Source organism: Lepidochelys kempii, chromosome 2 (genome assembly GCF_965140285.1).
Source record: "Lepidochelys kempii isolate rLepKem1 chromosome 2, rLepKem1.hap1, whole genome shotgun sequence".
Lineage (NCBI taxonomy): Eukaryota > Metazoa > Chordata > Testudines > Cheloniidae > Lepidochelys > Lepidochelys kempii.
In genome coordinates, this window is record NC_136381.1 from 236,655,801 (window position 1) to 236,679,323 (window position 23,523).

At 39.9% G+C, this 23,523-nt stretch overlaps 1 protein-coding gene across 1 annotated transcript in view; it reads left to right on the forward strand.

Annotated features, from left to right (window-relative positions):
- Positions 1-23,523, forward strand: part of MYO3A (myosin IIIA) — a 194,088-nt gene that overhangs the window by 72,242 nt on the left and 98,323 nt on the right. The window contains exons 5-8 of the mRNA XM_073334312.2: positions 10,872-10,948; positions 13,796-13,941; positions 14,844-14,909; positions 17,207-17,362. Coding sequence (XP_073190413.2) covers positions 10,872-10,948; positions 13,796-13,941; positions 14,844-14,909; positions 17,207-17,362 — 445 coding nt within the window. The remainder of the gene's footprint in view (positions 1-10,871; positions 10,949-13,795; positions 13,942-14,843; positions 14,910-17,206; positions 17,363-23,523) is intronic.

Here is a 23,523-nt window from a genome sequence, read left to right on the forward strand (position 1 = left end):
GCACCTGAAAGGAGTAGACTGACTTTCAATATGCTGATTCCCCTGCCAGTTCCCTTATAATAAGACCAGAATGATAAGATTGGACTAAACAGTTCAGCTTGTTCCTCTCCCAATACTATTTAATATGAATAAGGGTAACTACATAAAAATGAGGAGGCTAGTTAAATGGAAATGAAAAGGAATAGTCATCAGAGTGAAATGTCTGTAAGCTGCATGGAAACTTTTAAAAACACCACAACAGAGGTGCAAAGTAAATGTATATCCCAAATAATGCACACACACACACCATGAGGACCAAAAACAATGCCACCATTTCTAAACAGAGTAAAAGCAGCTGTTAGAGACAAAAGTGCATCCTTTAAAAATTGGATGTCAAATCCTACTGAGAAAAATAGAAAGGAGCATAAACTCTAGCAAGTCAAGTGTTAAAGTATAATTAGGCAGGCCAAAAAGAATTTGAAGAGCAACTATTAAAGGATACAAAAATATTTTTGCTATTAGTTTTTAAGTACATAAGGAGCAGGAAGCCAGCCAAACAATCAGTGGAGCCACAGGATGATGGAAATGATAAAGGACCACTCAGGGAAGTCACGGCCATCGCAGAGAAGCTAGATGTATTGTTTGCACTGGTCTTCACTGCGGAGGATTGAGGGAGACTTCCACACCTGAGCCATTCTTTTTAGGTGACAAATCTGAGGAACTGTCCCAGATTGAGACATCATTAGAGGAGGTTTTGGAACAAATTGATAAACTAAACAGTAATAAGTCACCAGGACCAGAGAGTATTCACCCAAGATTTCTGAAGGAACTCAAATATGAAATTGCAGAACTACTACTGTGGCATGTAACCTATCATTTAAATCAGCCTCTGTACTAGGTGACCGGAGGGTAGCTAAAGTAAAGCCAATTTTTTAAAAAGGCTCCAGAGGCGATCCTGGCAAGTACAGGCCCATAAGCCTAACTTCAGAACCAGACAAATTATTTGAAACTATAGTAAAGAACAGAATTATCAAACAGATAAATAGAATATGGTGGGGAAGAGTCAACATGACTTTTGTAAAGGGAAATCGTGCTTCATCAAGCTATTCAAATTCTTGGAGGGTGACAACAAGCATGTGGACAAGAGTGATCCAGTGGATATAGCGTACTTGGATGTTTAGAAAGCCTTTAACAAGATTCCTCACCAAAGGCTTTAAAGCAAAGTAAACAGTCATGGGATAAGAGGGAAGGGCTCTCATGGGTTGGTAACTGGTTAAACCAGGGGTGGCAAACTTTTTGGCCCGAGAACCACATCCAGGTATGGAAATTGTAGGGCGGGCTATGAATGCTCACGAAATTGGGGGTGCAGGAGGGGGTGAAGGCTCTAGGGTGGGGCCAGAAATGTGGAGTTCAGGGTATGGGAAGGGGCTCTGGACTGGGGCAGGTGGTTGGGGTGAGGGCTCAAGCTGGGATTACAGGCTCTGGGCTGGGACCAAGGGGCTCAGAGGACAGGAGGGGGATCAGAGCTAGGGCAGGGGGTTGGGGCACAGGAGGGGGTCAGGAGTGTAGGCTCTGGGCAGCGCTTAACTCAAGCAGCTTCCAGAAGCAGCGGCATGTCCCCCCTCCAGCTCCTACACAGAGGCGTGGCCAGGCATCTGTGTGGGCTACCCCATCCGCAGGCGCCATCCCTGCAGCTTCCATTGGCCCCCTGACTGCCCCTATGCATAGAAGTCAGAGGGGGGACATGCCACTGCTTCCGGGAGCCACACAGAGCCATGGCATGGGCAGAGCAGGGCAAGCCCTGGACTCCACACCCCAGCAGGATCTCGAGGGCCAGATTAAAACATCTGAAGGGCTGGATGTGGCCCCCGGGCCGTAGTTTGCCTACCCCTGGGTTAAAAGATAGGAAACAAAGGGTAGGAATAAATGGTCAGTTTTCACAGTGCAGAAAGTTAAATAATGGGGTTCCTAAAGGATCTGTACTGGGACCAGTGCTCTTCAACATATCCACAAATGGTCTGGAAAAGGGGGTAAACAGTGAGATGGCAAAGTTTGCAGACAATAGAAAATTATTCAAGATCGTTACATCCAAAGCTGACTGTGAAGAGTTACAAAGGGAACTCACAAAACTGGCTGACTGGGCAACAAAATGGCAAATGAAATTCAAAGTTGATAAATGCAGAGTAATGAACATTGGCAAACATAATCTCAACTATACAGAGTAAATGATGGGGTCTAAGTCAGCTGTTACCACTCAAGAAAGGGATCTTGGAGCAGATTGTGGATAGTTCTCTGAAAACATCTGTTCAATGTGCAGTGGCAGTCAAGTAAGCTAAAAATTTTAGGAAAAGGATAGACAATAAGACAGAAAATATAATAATACCACTACATAAATCCATGGCATGACTACACCTTAAGTACTGTATGCAGTTCTGGCACCCCATCTGAAAAAAAGATATAGTAGGATTAGGAAAAGTGCAGAGAAGGGCAACAAAAATGATTAGTGCTATGGAACAACTTCCATGTGAAGAGGGATTTAAAAGATTGGGACTGTTCATTTTAGAAAAGAGATGACTAAGGGAGAGTTATGAAAGAGGTCTATAAAATCATTAATGGCTTGAGGCAAGTGAATAGGTAAAGGGGTAAATAACCTTTTTCTAACACAAGAACTAAGGCTCATCCAATGAAATTAATAGGCAGAAGGTTTAAAACAAGTGTAAGGAAGTACTTCTTCACGCACCTCACAGTCAACCTGTGGAACTCATTGCCAGGGGATGTTGTGAAGGCCAAAAGTATAACTGGGTTTAAAAAAGAGTTTGATCATTCATGGAAGATAGATCTGTCAATGGCTATTAGCCAAGATGGCCAGGAACACAACCCCATGCTCTAAGTGTCCTTAAACCTCTGACTGCCAGAAGCTGGGACTGCAAGACAGGAGAGATCACTTGATAATTGTCCTATTCTGTTCATTTTGTCTGAATCATCTGGCATTGGCCACTGTTGGAAGACAGGATACTGGGCTAGATGGGCCAATGGTCTGACCCAGTATGGCCATTGTTATGTTCTTAATAAGGCCAACTCTGAAGTCATTTTTCAGTCCTTGGATAAATCTCCATTAGCCTTAGTAAGGATTTCAGGTTCAGGACCAAAGTCACTTTAGGAAAAGACAATCTGATCATTAATATGTTGTTTCTGATTCGCATGTCTGATTGACACTGAAAATCTATCCAAAAATGACCTCCAGAAGTTTTCCAAACAGTAATAGAAAACATATTATTCTGAAGCCATCTCACCCTATTGCATTCTCAAATTGTATTGTCCTACATTAGCTGTAAATGCTGTCTGAATCATTCTACAAAATGCAATCATTAATTTAAATGATTTCATTTTAAAGTATTCAAAAATAAAAAGAATTATCCCTCTGCCCTCAGCTTATCTTCAGCAGTGAGTCATAGTAAGGCTTAGTATCTGTGTTAGTCATTCTAGCATGCATCCATAATAAAGTTGTCTGCTTCATTGATTCAGATCAAGAACAGGGTATAATTGTGTTGTCATTTCTCCATACCAGATAACATGACATTCATGTGTTACTTTTAAATGACATTTTAATATAGAGGTACTAATAGAAGCCAATAAAAGCAAAGAACTTCAAAGTTAAAGCTTCCTCAGTAAAGAGCTTGTCAGGCTGCTTTGAATATGAGCCCCATAAAAAAATCTGAATTTTCCAAAGGGGAGAACCCTTTTTATAGACCAGGATCAGAGTTACTGTCCTGGTCCAGTCACAATCATTGAACAAGCTTTTCCTATTAATTCACATTTAGATGCCATGGGGTACCATAAATGTTATATAATGCATAGAGCAGTAATCTAATGTCGTGTACTGTAAATTATGTTAGACAAAATAGGCTGGAAAGTAGCTGGATCTGGCCAGCAAAATAATTCCCCAACATGGGGGAACTCAGGCACCTGGCAGGGCACAGAGTGGGCATTGTTAGTTCCTGTGCCACTCATCCATTCAGCCCTGGAGCAGGGGACATGAAAGAGCAAGGCCAGGGGCCGGCCACAACATGCTGCACATTAGCTATGCTCACCGGCATATGATCCTTTAGGGATCATGGCCTGCTAGCATAAGGTAGAGCAGCCCCCATAGGTTAGATTGGTCCAGTTTAGATTCATGTCTGAATTTAGCCCAAAGGATTTTCAGTCCGAACTTTGAATAACTTTACTTCTCTGGGCTTATGTAAAAACAATTTGTTGCCTATTAAAACAGAATTACAGAGAGTCATCTAAAATGTCTCTGTCACCTTCAGTACTTTGAAGTAAATCAACACAAGAACTATGCAGCAAAAGCACCTGCGTGCCTCTTTTATGAATGGTTTTAAAATGTGTAAAACTTGTTTAGCTTGTGGTTTTGGTTTTTAGGGTGGGGTTTTTTCTGTTTTTTGTTTTGTTTTTGGTCACTGTCTCTGCTCACCAGGGTGCTTCTGACAGTTCTAGAACTATTTCTATGGTGGCACATCTGCCTGTATCTTCATTCTGGCCTATACATTTTATGAAACATGCTTTGATCTTTTCCAGTGACATCGATCCAAGCCCTATAATTCCTATATTCATCCTTTTTAAATACTAGCCTTTCATTTTTGGAGTGATGTGGAGTCATACAACCTGTGTAGGACCTTCCTGCTTTCTGTTTAGGATTTGTACCCTGGAAAGCATGTTCTTCCTGGAAGAGCTTTGTAACTCTGGTTTGCCTATGTTCCATCACTGTTTCTGCCTCTGGCAGTCTGTTCCATACATGAATTAACTTTTATGTAATGAGATTTTTTTTATACCCCTTTCAAGCCGGGTTCTTTCTCAGCTCTTGGTTTTCAGCTGGTTACATTCATAATAGTTTTATGAAACCCTCCTGTGTGTATTCATTGTTCAAGACTAGCATTCTGGAACTCCTGGGTTCTAATTCTGGCTCTTATGCTGGGTTTGGGGGACCTTGCCTTCTGATGCACCATCAGACAGCTGAAATGTTGCAGCTCTATCATAGATTGTTTTAAAATAAGCATGTATGCTCTCCCTACATCTTTCTTCTCCTACTCCCACATTCCTCATGATCTCTTTTCTCCAGCATCCCTAGATCTAGAATCCTGAACCATAAAACTGTTTTAGGTTTTTCTAAAAAAGAGTCAAAATGCTGCTGCAAAAATCATCTTCCTGGCTCATCATTTCAACTGCATTATGCCTTTCACTGGCTCCCCCTTCTCCATCACATCAAGCACAAACTACTTTCAAGACTCTTATGACTTAACCCCACTTTCTTGTCATCTTTTACATGATATAAAGCCATCAACCCTGTCATAGTGATGCCAGCCTTTATAGCCAATTAGTAAAACTTCCCAAGAAGCACCTTCACTCTTTCACTCATGCCATCCCTTATGCATGGGAGGAGCTCCGTGCAGAGATCTGCAAAGCAACTATGTTGTTATTCTCCTTTAAATGTCTTCTTAATACCCACCTATGCTGTGATGCTTACAAAACACTTGACAATGGTTATGCAGCTGCTGTGCTCTGCCTGATGCTTATTATGCTAATAGTAATTGTCTCACTGTCACCTTGTGCTTCCTCCATCTGTTTGATGTATTCCCTTGTCTATTGTCATATATTTAGATTGTAAGCTCTTTGGTGCAAGGACCACATTTTTGTTATGTGTACAGTGCCTATCGTAATGTGCCTCCAGTCTCTGACTCGGGGCTGGGGGAGCTATCACAGTATACATATATATATATATATATTTGATAATAATAATTAATTAATAAAGGACTCCGTTGTTGCACTACGATTTGTTTACTTAGTTTAAGTCCAAGATCATAACTGAGTAGCTCTAGTTCTCAGGCATTTCTGCTCTGCTAATGCTTGCAATGTGCAGCTTGTATGATACCTGCTGTCTGAGGGTACTTACACAAAAATATCCACTTTTCACGAGTAAGCCAATGCCTAGAGTTACCAGACACAATAGGTAAGAAACATGTCTGATCTTTTCTGAACACACCCATAATATCTCTTTTTCTTATCACCAAGTGTAGTGCGTTTCTTTCTATATATATGTGTGAGAGAGACGGAGAGTCCATGTATTTGCATAACTCGTGCATCTGTTTATCAAACTGTTCATCTTCATAAAAATGGACTTGCAGCATGAACTGAAGATTTGCACTTTTGTATTGTGTGAAAAATGTGTTGGCAGTGGAGTTTTAGGTTTCCTTCAGAAGATATTTAGTCCAGTTTTTTCATTACAGCAGTAGTAAACCCCTAAAATGTTATTGTTAGAAAACATACAAGTTAAAAAGAGCTGGCTGGCTTTATGCTTGATTAGTTGCTGAAGTGCTGGAAGAAATGTTGCCAAGTGTGGCATGACATCCTCTTTCCCCTACACACAGAAAGAGCCCAAAGAAATATCATTTGTCATCAGACTTACACTCTGTAATCTGAAATGCCAGTTTAGTGCCAAGAGCAAAAGGGTATAAAAAAATCAGCCTAAAGAAAATAGTGATGAACAATTCAAATTAAATCAGCTTTTTATGGAAGTTAAAAATAAATAACTAGGATTCGCTTAATTATTACAGTTCAGTGAGAAGAAACTAGACTTAGACTGAGCAGATTTTGCATATTTAACATTTCTTGTATGTTAGCTCCTTATCTATGCAGAAAGATGATTATTTATAAAATCTGACGCTGGAATAATATCAGATCTCAGTTACTGCCTTTTTTGCCTCTAGGTCCAAATCCTGGTCCCTGTGCCAAGCCTGAGTAAAAGAGCTTGGCACAGCAGGGTTCCATGGTGGTTAGCAAAGGGACAGAAACCTCCTCTTGCTCCCTAACCCTAAGGCAACACAGTCGCTATATTGACACTAAAACAGCTTTAGGGTTGTAGTAGCATCTGTGGTTGCTTCACACCCTCTCTGCAGTGTGTTTTGCTCAAGGCTTCATGTAGCCATAGATCTATGGGCCAGAGCCTGGCCCCCGGACTCCCTTCTGTAGCAGCAGGGATGAAACCCCTGTGCACCAGATCTCCACAGTGTGCAAAGGATGTAGAGGCCATGTTAAGGCTCCCCACATCCTGCTCACCACTAGGCAAATGGCTTTGCTGCTTATTGGGCCTCTACAGCTATGGAGAAAGGGCAGATTTCACTCTTTATCTCACACAGGAAAATAGAGAGAGAGGCAACTACAAATGTAATGATTTTGAATGTGTTTCTTTTTAAATAACAGGCTGATTTGCCAAACAGGAGCTTTAATGTGGCCTTATTTTTAGTAGCTATGCAAAGTGACTTTTATATGATGGACAAGTATAGTTGTGCTGGGGATCAGAGTTGAGTACATACATTCAGAGTAAAAACCAGATAATCTCCTCTCAAGTGTCTTTCCCTCCACCATAGCATCTGCAAAGTCTCAACCTGAGGATTTGTGCTGGGTAATGGACAGCCTGATTAATCCAACCTATTTCCACTCACTTGCTGATGTGAATTGTTCCCATTATAAGAAAACTGCATGCTTTCTTGTGGATAAAATGAAGTGGATTCAGAACAGGCAATATCTGGAAAGAACAAAAGCTACGTTATCTCTGCTTGTTTTAGCCAGTCTAATTCACTGAAGTTCTGTATGTTTCAGGAGAATTTAATACCATGACCTGGGCTTTGGATCCATTTTCCTTCATGGTCAATTAAGGCCATTGGGAGAGTACTGAGTTCGTTGCTGATGGAGATTGCTGATGCCTTCACTGAGGGTGGTGAAATGCTAATAGTTGAAAAGAAATACGTGTTCAGCCTCTGTTCAAAGAGCCATCCCCAGACACTGACAGTCTATATCCATTATTGATTTGACCAGTATCTGATATTCCAGTTTGGGTTAAGATTATGGAAATGATTGTGGTGAGAGAACTCTCACAATATCTTGATGCCTCTGACTTCATTTATCCTTATCAGTTGGGGTTCTGTCCTGGGTACACACACAACGGCACTCATAGCGAAATCCCATGGGGTAGTGTAATTGCACCTGTGCCCTGAGAATGCTCTCGGGGTTACTATCAAGGTTCTGTGCTGTCACCCCTTTTATTCAATGTGTATCTGAGGCCTTTAGGAGAGTTCACGAGGAGAGATGCGCTGAGGATACCCATCTTTATCGCTATGTCTTTTCCAGCCCAGAGCATGTAATTAAGCATCTTTCTTGGTGTCTAGGCAAGATTGGGCCCTGGATGAAAATGAATTTGGTTGAGGTTCAATCTAGCTGAGCCTCAGGGGATTATGGCTGGTTGAAGGAAGTAACAAGAGGGTCTGTCCCCTTCTGACTGAGGATAAGCATTAATCATTTATTATCAAAGTTCACAATGTGGGAGTTCTGGTTAAGTTCCATACTACTATTAGACATTGATTATCAGTCACCTGGTCAGATTTGTCCAGCTCTGTCTGTCGAGGAATTTGCAGCCGTTGCTCCTGAATGTGGACCTTATTACCATGCCTTTGTCACCTCTAGTCTGGCGGAGAGTGTCCTTTAAATATGTTCAAAAGCTGAAGCAAGTGCAAAATGTGGCAGCCTGCTTGTTAAGTGCACAATCACCAGACATGACACCAACACTTCAGGATCTGCACCTATTGGTTTCTGGGTGGAACTTAAGGTATTGGTTTTGACTTCTAAAGCCCTAAATGGCTTGAGATCTGCCTACCTCATAGATTACCTCTCCCGGCTATGTGATATTGCTTCTGTTGTGATTAGTGGAGGCACTCAGTTTAGAGTTCCCTTCTTTTGTAGACGAGGAAGCTGCTCTTCCAACCCTAATCTTCTATGAGTCTATGAATCTATGACAGGACATACTCCAAGGTCCTGATATAAAATCCATTGTAGTCAACTGGAAGATACTTGACTTCAGTGGACTCTTGATCAGACCCTGTGAAGAGTCTGTGACTTTGCAATTCACTCCCCTTCTCTGGTGTGAAATAGCCTGGATTTGCTGATCTTCAGTTCATGCTGCAAGTCCATTTTTAACAGGCATTTGGGAGGGGGAGATTTTGGGCTGGACACAGCATGTGGAGATTTAGGTTTTGTAAAAATTTCTTGCTAATTAACTGTTACTGTTTTGTTAAGAACATAAGAATGGCCAATGGTCCATCTTGCCCAGTACCTGTCTTTCTACAATGGCCAGTGCCAGGTGCTTCAGAGTGAATGAACAGGGCAGTTATTGAGTGAGTCATCTCCTGACATCCTTCCCATCTTTTCGCAGTCAGAGTTTTAGGTACACCGAGAGCATGGGATGCATTCCAGACGATCTTGACTAATAGCCATAGATGGACCTATCATCCAGGAACTTGTCTAATTCCTTTTTGAACCCAAATATACTTTTGACCTTTGCAACATACCCTGGCAACAAGTTCCATCAAGTTGACTGTGCAGTGTGTGAAGAAGTACTTCCTTTTGTTTGTTTTAAACCTGCTGACTATTAATCTCATTGGTTGACCCCCCTGGTTATTGTGTTATGTGAAGGGGTAAATAACCCTTCCTTATTTACTTTCTCCACATCATTCATGATTTTCTCGACCTCTATCATATCCCCCCTTAGTTGTCTCTTTTCTAAGCAAAACAATCCCAGTCTTCTAATCTCTCCTCATATGGAAGTTGTTCCATACCCCTAATCATTTTTGCAGCCCTTCTCTGTACTTTTTTCAGATCTAATATATCTTTTGTGAGAAGGGGTGACCAGAACTGCATGCAGTATTCAAGGTGTAGGTAAACCATGAATTTATATAGTGACATTATGATATTTTCTGATTTATTATCTATCCCTTTCCTTGTGATTTCCAGCATTCTGTTAGCTTTTTGACTGCTGCTGCACATTGAGCAGATGTTTTCAGAGAACTCTTCACATTGACTCCAAGATCTCTTTCTTGAGTGGTAACAGCTAATTTAGACCCCATCATTTTTATAGTTGGGGTTATGTTTTCCAATTTTCAGTAGTTTGCTCTTATCAACTTTGAATTTCATCTGCCATTTTGTTGCCGCGTCACCAAGGGCAACAACCCAGTTTTGTGAGATTCCTTTCTAACTCCTCACAGTCAGTTTTGAGCTTATCTATTTTGAGTAATTTTGTATTATCTGCCAACTTTGCCACCTTGCTGTTTACCTCTTTATCCAGCTCATTTATGAATATGTTGAACAGCACTGGTCCCAGGACAGATCTTTGGGGGACCTGAAATTTACCTCTCTGCACTGTGTAAACTGACTGTTTATTCCTACCCTTTGTTTCCTATCTTTTAACTTGTTACTAATCCATAAAAGGACTTCCCTCTTATCCCACAGCTGCTTTCTTGTTGTTGTTGTTGTTTCTGTGGTTAGGGTTTACATTTTCAATGATGGTGGGGCAGTTAAGAACCTGGGATCTATCTGTGATGATATTGATATTGAAATTGAAATAAATAAAATAAATCATGAAGCAAAGATGCACCATTGTCAGTACTGTAGCTCTGAAAGAAATAACATGCATTAAAGGGTGCGGCACATTTTTTTAAAAAGTGCTACTTCTCCAAGTAATACTTGTGGTTTCTTGCTCCTAAAAAGGACATCAAAATACTATAATTAGTCATTAAAATGCAGTCCGATTACTCATAAAAGCCTCATTCAGGGCTAAATGCTGCTCCCATTGAAGTAACTGGAAGTTGAGGATGTTCAACACGTTGCAGAAGGACTGAGACTTTAGTACTCATTTACAGGCAATTGGAAAGATACGATTGAGCTTTTGAAAGGAAAAAGCCTTTTAACGTCCCTATTCCGAGGACGAGATGATGATGGCACAGTCCAGATGGAATTTAAATAAAAGTAACCACCACTCTGAATATAGCTTCCCTGTATTCCTTTAGGTGTGTCTGCTCAGCTGACCAGCACTCATCTCCGTCGGAACACGTCTGTGGGCACCCCTTTTTGGATGGCTCCAGAGGTTAGATTACATTTGAAAACATACATTTTTTCCAGATTGCTTTTGTTTGTCTCTCTGCTTCTCTGTCTCTTCCCTTTTATTTTAGTAGTTTTAGCAAACTGAATGGAAATGTCAATTGTAAAAACTTTTTATCCTGTAGTCTTAAAATGCTGGCATTTTCTTTTAGCTGTTTTACTTTTATACAATGTTGATTCAAATTTATTTAATTGAATACTGTGTGGTTAGAGCAAGAGGAGCTGCATAGATCACTTGTTGAAATACTTTGGAGGAGAAAGTATGTTTTGAAATCAGTTTCTTTCTAGGGGTAGAGAGAGCCCATGGTTATCTTGTGACTTCAATCCTCTCATTTTAAATGACAGTCCAGCAAGACTATTTTTAAAGACAGCGACTGAGAACAGTGTGATCCTGTTGGAATATTGTAGATTTCACAACAGAAGGGAACTAAACAGGAGGTTACTTTCTTGATCTTATGTATTTTATTTGTGTATCTCACTGCTCAGGAGGCTTTTGATACACCACATGCTTCATGAATCGCCACAGCAACAAAAGATTTGTATGAATAAGTAAAAATGTATTATACAGTATATATTTGAAGCTTAGTCGTAACTTTGATTACTTTTTAAATCTAGAGTAAGATATTATAAACTCCAATAGGACAAATTCAGTTTGTTAAATAAGCATATGCAGGAATACATTGTTTGCAAGAAAATAAAAAATGTTTTATAGTATATGCAATTGCACTGTTTATAGGAAAAAAACCTGTACTTTGTTTGTTCAGCTAATTAGCTGAAATGTCCCGACTCATCTGTCAGTGTGAATTAGCTGAAATGAATTCAAAAATAAAAGTTTTTAATTAAAATTGGCATTTCTGAATGTACTGCTAATGGTGGCCATATTGTAGAGATATTATCTCTCTGTGAAACGGTCAGAATGGGTGCCCAGAGGGACAGACGCCAAACAAAATTTCTTCTTTGATGCTGATTTCATAGCAGAGGAAGAACTCTACAGTGCCATTATCCCACACACAAGGGAGCGGAAACTTCACAAGTTTGACCTTACTGAGTTTCCTCCAAGTTCTTCCCTCTGGTGTAGAACATGGTTTGCTTCCCCTCTACAGAACAAGACTGGGTTTCCATCCTCTTACCCATCAGATCACCTGTCATCTGCATGACTTTTGGCATTTTTAGGAGGCAAAAGTCATCCACACAGACACCCCTTGCCAGAGCTCTGCCATTCTAAGCATGCTTCCTGCAACAAACGTGGCTTCCAGGGATTCTCCTTATTGCAGCTGTCTAGGACCCCTCCTTAAAAAGAGGTTCCAGAGTGCAGAGGGAAAACTGTGTACTTTAATAAACCTTTGGCTTCCACTGCTTTCCCTCATGAGCTTCAGGCAGGATAATCTGAAGGAGCCCAATTGGCTTCTGCTCTGTTTCCTCCGACTCTACAGAGCAGGATTCTGTGGAGAGGCTTCCACGGTGTTGGGAGAAGGAGATGAATGCTGTAAAAGGCAGAATTCTGCTCTTCTACGGGTTCAGGCTCTGTGTGCAGATGCAGAGAGAAGCATGGGGCACTACATGTTGGTTAATATTAAACAAGCTGTTTATAGTGTTTATGCAGTGAAGTTCTTCCACTGATAAACCTGTATGCCCAAGACCGGAATAGTGGGGGCTATATTGTTACAAAATTCTGGGGTAGTCTTAAGTTCTATTGAATGTGGGCAACTTATTTTATATTGTTTTGTCAAATGTACTGTGTATGCATCCATAGGTGTTATGAAAGTCCCTTTTTTAAAAAAAATCAAATAAATAGATGCAAGAAAGAGGGAAGCTGCTTTAGACCCTCTCTCACTAGACTGCCATCTCATCAGAGACAGAAAGTATGTCTTTTTTCTGCAGTACTGAAACTGGGGGAAGTAAAGCCTGAACTAAGACATAGATGAGGTATGCCCATTCTTAGGAGCTCAGCTCCTGGTGTCACTTCAGCTTTCATTTAAAAAAAAATAGGAAATTTCTGGCCTGCTCAGATATGAAGAAAACCAATGCACTATTTGCCTGAGTCTGCAGACAGTCTGAAACAAGAGTTCTGAGAGGTCTGACCTGCCACTGTCTTCTGAGTGGGATGTAAACTCCAAAATCCATTGCTTTGGGTGGCTCTGCCAGCATCACCTGAGCAGAGTACTCTGTGCACAACAAGGAGAGAATAGTACAGTGGACCCAGTCCACCCACCAACCCACTCAAGCAGGTATTCCAGCAACCAGAGTATAGGTTCTAAGGGTATCTCGCTGCCCTTGGCTCTGTGAGAGGAAGAGGGGACTCTGGCTGTCATCTCTGCTGCTCCAGAGGGAAATCCTGCAGCCAATCCTGCAAAGACTGCAACAGAAAGGGCTGCATACTACTGCATCTATGTCTCTAGTGGGGAGGAGGCCCCTGTCACTGTCATTCCACGTGGGGATGGTGGGGCCAAAAGGCAGAGCCACATTGGACTCCATGTTATGGTTTGCTGGTACTCCCGTAATATTCAGGCACCAATGTGGTATGGTGTATACATAGGTAGCTAGGAGCTCTCCCCACAACTCCTACAGCAGAATTGAGAAGCAGGGGTAGGATGTGATCATCAGTTTGCTCTCTCTGATTTCCGCACTGCTTTTCTGCAATATGACAGGCACCAGCAGGAGACTTGAATATGCTAAATGTAATTTAAATGCTTACTTTTCAATAGATTTCTAGTTTATCGCAGTGAGTTTCTCACCATCTGGCTGTTCAAATTGCTGTGCTTTTCATTCTGGATACTTATCAAAATTTTCATAAATGAACAATATGAACCTAAAAGCTGTATTCCTCTCACAGGTAATTGCATGTGAGCAGCAGCTGGACAGCTCCTATGATGCCAGATGTGATGCATGGTCATTGGGTATCACTGCCATAGAGCTAGGAGATGGAGATCCACCTCTTGCTGAGTTGCATCCTATGAGAGCACTTTTCAAAATACCAAGGTAATGTCTTCATACCCTTATTTCTCACGGTATTAGTCTAATCCCCACCACTTTCTCGTACTCCCTCCTACCAAACTTGGGCACTTCTATATCTAATAACTGAATATTAAGGACTAATTCTGCCCAGGGAGCAGTGCAGAAGCATGCTGTCCTACAACCAGCCCTGCACTCTGCCTCAAGCATATACAAGTATTGCCTAGTGGATATAGCACTGTTCTGAAAAACAGCCTCATTGTTCTGTGATTTCATTTTGCATTACTTGGTATGTCAAGTGGAAAATGTCCACTTTATTTCGAAGGAAAAAGACTAATTCAAAACGTTTTGAGCCAAATTCAAACCTACAGTAAGCAGATGCAATTCAATGGACGGCAAAGCAACGGTACCCATTTATACCAGGTCTGAATGTAATCCTTTTGCTGTTATTTGGTGCCTTAGTGAATCACAAATAGATAATAAGAGTGTTCATTAATTTTGATACTTTGTTAATGAGCTGGTTAATGCAATGAAGCTATGACCCTTTTTGTGAAATTTAAGATAGAATTCCTTAAAGAACTCCTGATTTTAAAAGAAAAAATCAATTGCCACATGCTTTGAAAGAAAGAACAGTCCTGTCACGAAATACAAATAGTGAATAATAGGTCATTAGGTTCATTTGCTTTTATTGATATGCTTGAAAAATGTCAGCAATTCTTGGTTATATTTGGTAGATTTTCTTGATGCTTTGTTAGTTTGTAAAGTAGGAGGTTAATGAAGTATTATATTGTCTACACAATGCTCCTTTAGCCAGTGGAAATCAATATTTTTTTCAATAGCCCTCCTAAAACTCATTACTCAGCCTGCCTTCTTATGTTGTTTTTGTCAAGTGTGTACATATTAACTTATAGTAATACTGACCTTCACAGAAATCCACCTCCAACATTACGCCAACCGGAGCTGTGGTCAGCTGAATTCAATGATTTTATTAACAAGTGAGTAAGAACTGAGACCATTAATTGAGGCCCTTTCGACCAAATAAGATGTGTACATAAGATGTGTGCATAAATGTAGTTGAAATATTACATCTTTGTATTCTGTCTGGAAATCTGTCACGACAAAATATTTCACCCTTGTTCCCCCACATTATTTATTATAGTAAAGTTGCTTTGTATAAATTCCTCTTTTTATTTGTAAATATATAAGCAATATGGTTTTATATTAAGCTTCCTGCAAACTCAGGCTTCAGGTGACAATTCCAATATCAGTCTGACTACTGTTTCTAAAATACATCATTAACATGAATCAGGGTGAATTTGGTTCTATAGGATTTCCAGTGTATATTGTTACATCGGTTCTATAGGATTTCCAGTGTATATTGTTCATTGTTTGAGACCATAAGCTATTCCCATCACCTGTGGAATGCTTTCTGGCTAATGTTGGTTCCTCAGTTACACCCCTGAAATCATATTCAGTGGAACTGTACAAGTTTAACTGTACAAGTATAACTGAGAACAGACAGAATTTGGCCCTGGTGTTATAAAATGGCTTGGTATGATGGTTTAATCTGATGGATGGAGAGTAGAGCTAGTTGGGAAATTTTTGACAGTTTTTCTTTGGAAAATGCTGATTCCACAAACTTTTCAGAGATGAAACTTTAACTGGGGTCTCTCACGCCCCAGGTGAGTGCCCTAACCACCCAGCTATTGACTATTCTGGTGTTGTGTGTGTGCTCTGTCGCTTTCTTCCCCTTCCCCCACCTCCCCTTTGTTTTTCATGAAACATTTTTAAAGGTCTCAGATTTGTCACGATGCAGAGTGGGAAATTTTTTAAATCTCAACAATTTTTCACAGAATGGGAAAACCATTTCCTGCCCAGCTCTGATGGAGCAGGATCTGAACTTATGTAGCTACCGAGCAAGGAATGCCTATCCTGGGCGTTATATAGCCTGGGCGTTATGTGGCCTCTTAATTAGCCAGATCACTATGCTATATTAACACACTTTTTATTAAGCAAATTTCTGTTAAAAATAAATAAATAAATAAAAAATAAAAGGATTATGAAGAACAGATTGGTACAGTTCATATGATGTCAACAGAGCTTCACCAGTTTTCACCAGCGAGGATCTACCTCATAAATGTAAACCTTTCTTATGACTTTGTCATTGATGTGTACAAAATAATGATCTGTAAATTTCTTTTAAGCTTCCTCTCCTCCCACCCTCTCATCAATACAGGTGCAAATTGACGTAGTGGTTTGGGGTATATCCTGAAGTAACTGGGCTCAGACCACAAACTTATTTCACATAGGCCACCAAAGAGTGATGCAGTAATAAATTATCATCTACAAAAGGCCTGGGGTGAAATCCTGGCCCCACTGAAATCAATGGGCGACTTGATCAATGGGACCAGGATTTTGAAGCAGTGATGTAGGTGTGAAAGGTCCTGTGACCCTTATCTATAATAATAGTTTTAAATATGGTTTCAAGATTTCTGGGTTTGTCCCAGAAATGGACAGTTGCCTACAATTTTAAAGTAAAATATTTCTCAAAGTTCTAGTGACCCTGAAAAGGAATCCATTAAGGGCTAAGCCCTTTGACCTATGACAGTCTCCCATGGGGGCATAGCCGTGTAACTCTGCTGTGCAGGGAGTAGCCCCTCTAGCTCTGTGGCCTTTTGCAGGGGACAGTGGCTGATGGCTCTGCATAGCAGCAGATCCATTGATCCCATTCCCATTTCTCTTCCAGCTGGCCCTACCTCCTAGCCTTGCTACATAAGGATATGCAGGGAGCATATCTAGAATGGGACTGTGAGACTTCACAAATCATTCCCACTTCTCCAGTTTTCAAGCATAGCACCTAAACATTACATCTTTAACCTGTATTTGGACATTTGAGTCAGCACTAGGGGTGGGCCCAAGCTCACATCTGAGATCCAAACGTTCTTAAAAATCACATGCTTTTTTTTTTAACCAGCATATACATTCTCAGTTTACGTACCTAGTGTCAATTTGAGTGTCCTATTGAGAAGCCACAATGGTTTTCTGTTTTTCCAGCAGTTTCTTTAAGCTGCCTGATATTTCTGGTTTAAAATACAGCGAATTAACATCTTTTAATCCCAAATTCTATCAAAACTTCTGTATGTCTGTTTATGGCTGGTGTGATTAAGATGTGCATACTTTAATGAGACAGTCCTGTAGGTATGTGACTTAAGCATGAATTAATTCAAAATTACTTTACTGCTTAACAGTGTACAGCTCTGTGAATGATCACCTGCTTTTTCTGCCAGTGCAGGTGCTTGACTAAAGATTATGAGAAGCGCCCGACAATATCCGATCTTTTGCAGCATAACTTCATTAAGCAAATTGAGGGCAAGGAGAAAGCATTACAGAAGCAGCTTATGGAATTTATTGATGTTCATCAACAAATGGGAGTCACTGAAAAGGCAAGGTACCTGAATTATTTCCTTTTCTCCATGGAGTAAGAGAGTAATTTGGAGGCCGTTGAAACTTTTACCATTTAAAATCAGTTAACACTGAGGGTCCAATTCTGCAACATTCAGGGAATGTCTACACTGCAGTTGGGGAGAGGGGGTCAATTACAGCACAGATAGTCATATTTGAGGTAGCTTTAATCAAGCTAGCTCACTGATAGCAGTGAAGCGTTAGCATGGGCTAGCTGCCTGAGTAATTACACAGGGTCCCAAGCAGGCTTGTGCAGTCCTCACTAAAGCCCATTCTGCCATAGTTTCTCTGCTATTGGTATCCAAGCTAGTTAGAGTAAAGCTAGCTTGGGTATGTCCACGTGTGCTGGAAACACCGCCCTTCCCCCCATTACAATGTAGACATACCCTCTTTCACACTGAGCACTTACACTGTAATTAATAGGGTTGCTTGTGGAGTCAGGTACTACTTAACTTGAGTAAGAATGGTAGAATCAGGCCTTTAACTTGCAGATAAAAAAAATATTTTATTGCTAAAAAGACTCTTTTCTGTCTTACTGAGCAGGATTTTTTTTTTTCTTCTAATGGCATTTAGTAATATAAATTCTGCACCATCGAACACCAAGATCTTACTGCTTTTATATAAAATGCTGAAAATGGTTTCGCTCAGTGTTGCAATTTTTTTAAACAACAACTTCAGCAAAGTAATGTACTGGATGTGAAATGCACTATAGGATTAGTATTGATATATTTCTCTTGCTTTTCTCCTGTGCTTCAAGGTAAGGGATAATAGATTTTTTTTTAATGGAACAGGAAATCTAAAAGACTTTTTTGACATTATCAATTCATAGTGTCACATTTTCCCCATTTGAGCTGCACAGAGAAATCTTATTAAAATCTGCCACATTTCCTCCTATTTATATTTACACAAACTTAATATATATTGCCGTTTTCAGTTCAGATCTTGGGAAATGTTTTGCTTTGCCATTTACCTTTCAAAGATGATGATGATAAATATATTTCTAAAGCATTTCCAATCTTTTAATTTCTTAGACTAATGCTGTCTAAAAATTATGTGGAAATGTGTGTGGATGATTAGTTGTTTCTCTCTTCTGGCTTTTCAGTAAAAAAAACAAAAAAAACAATTGCAGTTGGTCCACATTTCAACTATATGCCGGATTGAAACAATCTGAATGCCACAGATCTGCCATCTACTCTGATAACCAGGAGAGATTTGGAATCGAAATAAATTAACTCTGTGTCAGTACATACCATTAAAATTGAATGAAAACAGCCCAGCTGAGAGAGAGCTAATTTTAAAGAGTGTATTAATTTACAAAATCCAGTGTAAATTAAGTAATAATACCTGGTAAAATTGCCTAAGTCAGTGTTTCCCAAACTTGGGACACCGCTTGTTCAGGGAAAGCCCCTGGCAGGCCAGGTCGGTTTGTTTACCTGCCGTGTCGGCAGGTTTGGCTGATCACGGCTCCCGCTGGCCGCAGTTCGCTATGCTCAGCTAATGGGAGCTGCAGAAAGCTGCACGGGCTGAGGTATGTGCCGGACGCCCTTCCCGCAACCCGCATTGGCCTGGAGCGGCGAACCATGGCCAGTGGGAGCCGCGATCAGCTGAACCTGCAGACACGGCAGGTAAACAAACCGGCCCAGTCCGCCAGGGGCTTTCCCTGAACAAACGGTGTCCCAAGTTTGGGAAACATTGACCTAAGTGATTTAGGAGTCTGTGTCCCATTGACTTTCAATGATCATTAAGTTACTTAGTCATTTAGATGCTTTTGAAAATTTTATCCATCATGTATAACTCACCAGAAGTTTCCTTACTGTATAAGAAAAATACACCACTTTTTCAATTTTGTAATTCTTTAATTAGTAGCAAATGAATTTTCAAAGTAACCTAGAAATCCACATGCTGCAAAATACTACATGAAGCACTTTATAAGGCCCTTCTTCTCCAGTCTGCTGACATAAAGAAAATGACTTTGCCTTCCCTATCTTGCTCTTATGTATAGTAATTGAGCTGTCAAGTGATTAAAAAAAATTAATCGCGCTGTTAAAACATAATAAAATACGATTTTTTAAAATATTTTGGATGTTTTCTACATTTTCAAATACACTGATTTCAATTACAACACAGAATACAAAGTCTACAGTGCTCTCTTTATATTTATTTTTGATTACAAATATTTGCACTCTAAAAAAACAAAAGAAATAGTATTTTTCAGTTCATCTAATGCAAGTACTGTAGTGCAATCTCTTTATCATGAAAGTTGAATTTACAAAAGGAGAATTAAGTACAAAAAAGGGCATTCAAAAATAAAACAATGTCAAATTTTAGAGCCTGCAAGTCCACTCAGTCCTATTTCTTGTTCAGCCAATCATTCAGACAAGCAAGTTTGTTTACATTTGCAGGAAATATTGCTGCCCACTTCTTGTTCACAATGTCACCTGAAAGTGAGAACAGATATTCTCATGGCACCGTTGTAGCAAGCGTCGCAAGATATTTACATGCCAGATGCATTAAAGATTCATGTGTCCCTTCATGCTTTAACCAACATTCCAGGGGACATGCATCCATGCTGATGACAGGTTCTGCTCGATAACCATCCAAAGCAGTGCAAACCATCACATGTTCATTTTCATTATCTGAGTCAGATGCCACCAGCAGAAGGATGATTTTCTTTTTTGGTGGTTCAAGTTCTGTAGTTTCCACATCGGAGTGTTGCTCCTTTAACACTTCTGAAAGCATGCTCCACAGCTCATCCCTCTCAGATTTTGGAAAGCACTTTAGATTCTTAAACCTTGGGTCCAGGGATGTAGCTATCCTTAGAAATCTCACACTGGTCAGATCTGTAGTGAAGGTGTTCTTAAAATGCACAACATGTGCTGGGTCATCATCCGAGACTGCTATAACATGAAATATATGGCAGAATGCAGGCAAAATAGAGCAGGGGACATACAATTCTCCCTCAAGGAGTTCAGTCACAAATTTAATTAGCACATTATTTTTTAATAAGCATCATCAGCATAGAAGCATGTCCTCTGGAATGGTGGCTGAAGCATGAAGGGACGTACGAATGTTTAGCATATCTGGCACGTAAACACCTTGCGAAGACAGCTACAAAAGTGCCATGCAAATGCCTGTTCTCACTTTTGGGTGACGTAAATAAGAAGAGGGCAGCAGTATTTCCTGTAAATGTAAATAACTTGTTTGTCTTAGCGATTGGCTAAACAAGAAGCAGGACCGAGTGGATTTGTAGGCTCTGAAGTTTTACATTGCTTTGTTTTTTTAGTGCAGTTATGTAACAAAAAAAAATCTACATTTGTAAGTTGCACTTTCACAATAAAGAGATTGCGCTTCAGTACTTGTATGAGGTGAATTAAAATATACTATTTCTTTTGTTTATCATTTTTCCAGTGCAAATATTTACAAAATAATATACACTTTGATTTCAGTTACAACACAGAATACAATATATATGAAAATGTAGAAAAACATCCAAAATATTTAATTTCAATTGGTATTCTATTGTTTAACAGATCTAATGGTAATCAAATGACACAATGACAGGATATTCCATTGGAGCATTCTCTGGCAGGGTTAGCTTGTCTCTTGTTGACTGATTGGCTCTGTGTATGAGCCAACCCATGAGGAATTGTTTTGATGGGTAAGGAGGCTGCCTATGCTTTTGTAATTGATTAAATTCAGTTTTGTCTTATATTTTTCACAAAACAGTACATAGTATTTTTCTCAGCTCTTTTTATGGTTTGGTCTACACACACATTTGAGCTTGTTTAACTAAAGGGGTGATTTTAAATTGATTTAGTTTGACTTTGTGTGGAGGCCCCATTATTTCAGGTTAGTGATTTAAACAATATAAATCAGGTTGAAACTGAAATTAGTATCCCCCTGGGGTTTACATAACTTTAACTGAATCATTTTTAAACTGATTTAAATTAAACTGGTGCAAGTCCAGTGCGTGAAGAAGACTTATGTCTACAAGCATGAATCGAATTCAGCACTTATTGCACTTATTACTTCAGCTCTGGTTTACCATTTTGCCCTTTCATATTTAATATTTACTGGAGGATTGCCTTCCTGTAGGAGTACACATATCATAAGATTACCTTTCTATTAAATGTATTGAAAATTCCCCATTTTAACATCTGCTATTAGTGCTGTACAAGCAATAAAAGCAGTGATTGCTTTCCAATAATTTGAACTGTAACAAAAGATGATAATAATTTCAGGTATGTCACTAGAAGAAATTAGAATTCCAAGATATTAAATAAAGTTAATGTAGGGCAGTGTTTAGTATCTTCTCATTGCCCTGTAACAAGATTGTGCAGGCCTCGTTTTAATTCCACAATTTGTGCCTCTTAGTTAACATCTTCAGTGCCTTAGCTCATAGGTCCCCACCCTGTAATCAGATCCATGTCTACTGACTTTTGACCTGAGGATCCTAAATGGTATCAATGGAATTCCACATGAGTGCGAGGTCCACCACATGTATCAGTTTGCAAGATCAAGGTAATAGATTTTCATTCAATGAACAGTGTGTGTACACATATCATACAAACTAAAAAAAAAAAATAATAATGTGGTTACCATAGAGTTTGAGGTTGAAATTATCTTTCAATGGAATCCAGCTAATTTACCTCCACCCCCACCAAATATTACCCTTTCTTTACAAAAATTGTGCATTTTCAATCAAAACATTAAGTCTGGACATTAACAGTTAAAGTATTCAGCCACCTCTCCCTGCCAGGTGTTAAAGCCCTTCATCACTCAGGATCATCCCACCAGATTTACACCCCGCACCCAAACTTTACTAGGCCTGTAATGGAAATTGTTCTGTAATGGGAACTTGTTGGATGCATGCGGTTGATTTTATATATTGTCTGCTAAACATGTAGTAAAGATTTCAAAAGGAATGTAGTGCCAGGTTATACTAAGTAACATCATATTCCTATAAGTTTTCTCACAAAACCAGCTCCTGAGATCCAGTCTTTTTGCCCCTGGGTCTGTTCAAGAAAGGTGACATGGTCTCCTGGCATAATGTGGAGCAGCGTCTGACCACCGGGGGATGTCCTCGCATTCAGGAATCACTGAGGAATGGTGACACCTCAATGCCTCTTTTCTCTGAACATTCCCCTTATGCCAGTGGCTGACGGGGTTGGTATAAGAGTTGTTACAGTGGCTCTATGCCACTGGAGTATTCTACCTCCTGTTGCTCTTTAAGATGGAGCAGCACAAAGCAATAAAAGTGTGGCAGAGACCAGGCTCATTGTGTGTTGTGTTAATGGAGCAGGGGAGTATTTATGTGGCTGAGATTGGAATGACTAATCTGATTGTATGGAGTTGGGTATATGTAGGTGTATTCTAAATGAGGCTTGGCAAGCTTGTATTTTTAGCAATATTAACTATATTGTGTACTATCTAGTAAGTGTATTTTGAGGGCTGCAAGTATCATATGATATGTTAGTGTTAGAGGGCTCAGTTCAAAGCCCACTGCAGTCTCTAGGAGTCTTTCTATTGATTTTGCTAAGCTTTGGATCAGGTCAGTAGCATATTGCGGAATACAGGTTTTATCAGGATAAAATTGGGTTGTCCCCATTACTTGCAAGTTGTGAAGCTATGAGTATGTTTTGCAGATTATCCCAACGAAGTGCCAATTACACCTTTACATCATACCTCCCCATCATGGAAAGCGCACGTTTCTAGCCCTGAGATGCTGCAAGATACCTTGCCTTAAAGCCATGACATTTTTATATTTAGAAAATCTCTCACGGATCTATGACTGAATTTGTCCCGTCTTGGATCTCAGGCTGGGGCCATTTGAGTGTAAAATTCTACATTTGGTGAGTGAATGAGGAAACATTTTCTAGCAGATTGATATTTTAAAATGGCAGCTTGTTTGAAGCTGCTTGACAGTCAAAGGTTTGGAGTGTTAGTGTGAGTTATAGGGAGACTGATTGATTAGAAGGCAGAGAGCAGGTTAGCCAGTCAAAGTTGCATGCTAACAGTCTTCATCACATGACTGTTATTTGTCTCTACAATTCATGAAGGTATCAAGGGGGTGCACATGAATACCTGCATAGACATACACACATTTTCACGTAAATTTCCTCATTGCAGTCACAAAAATGGGAACAT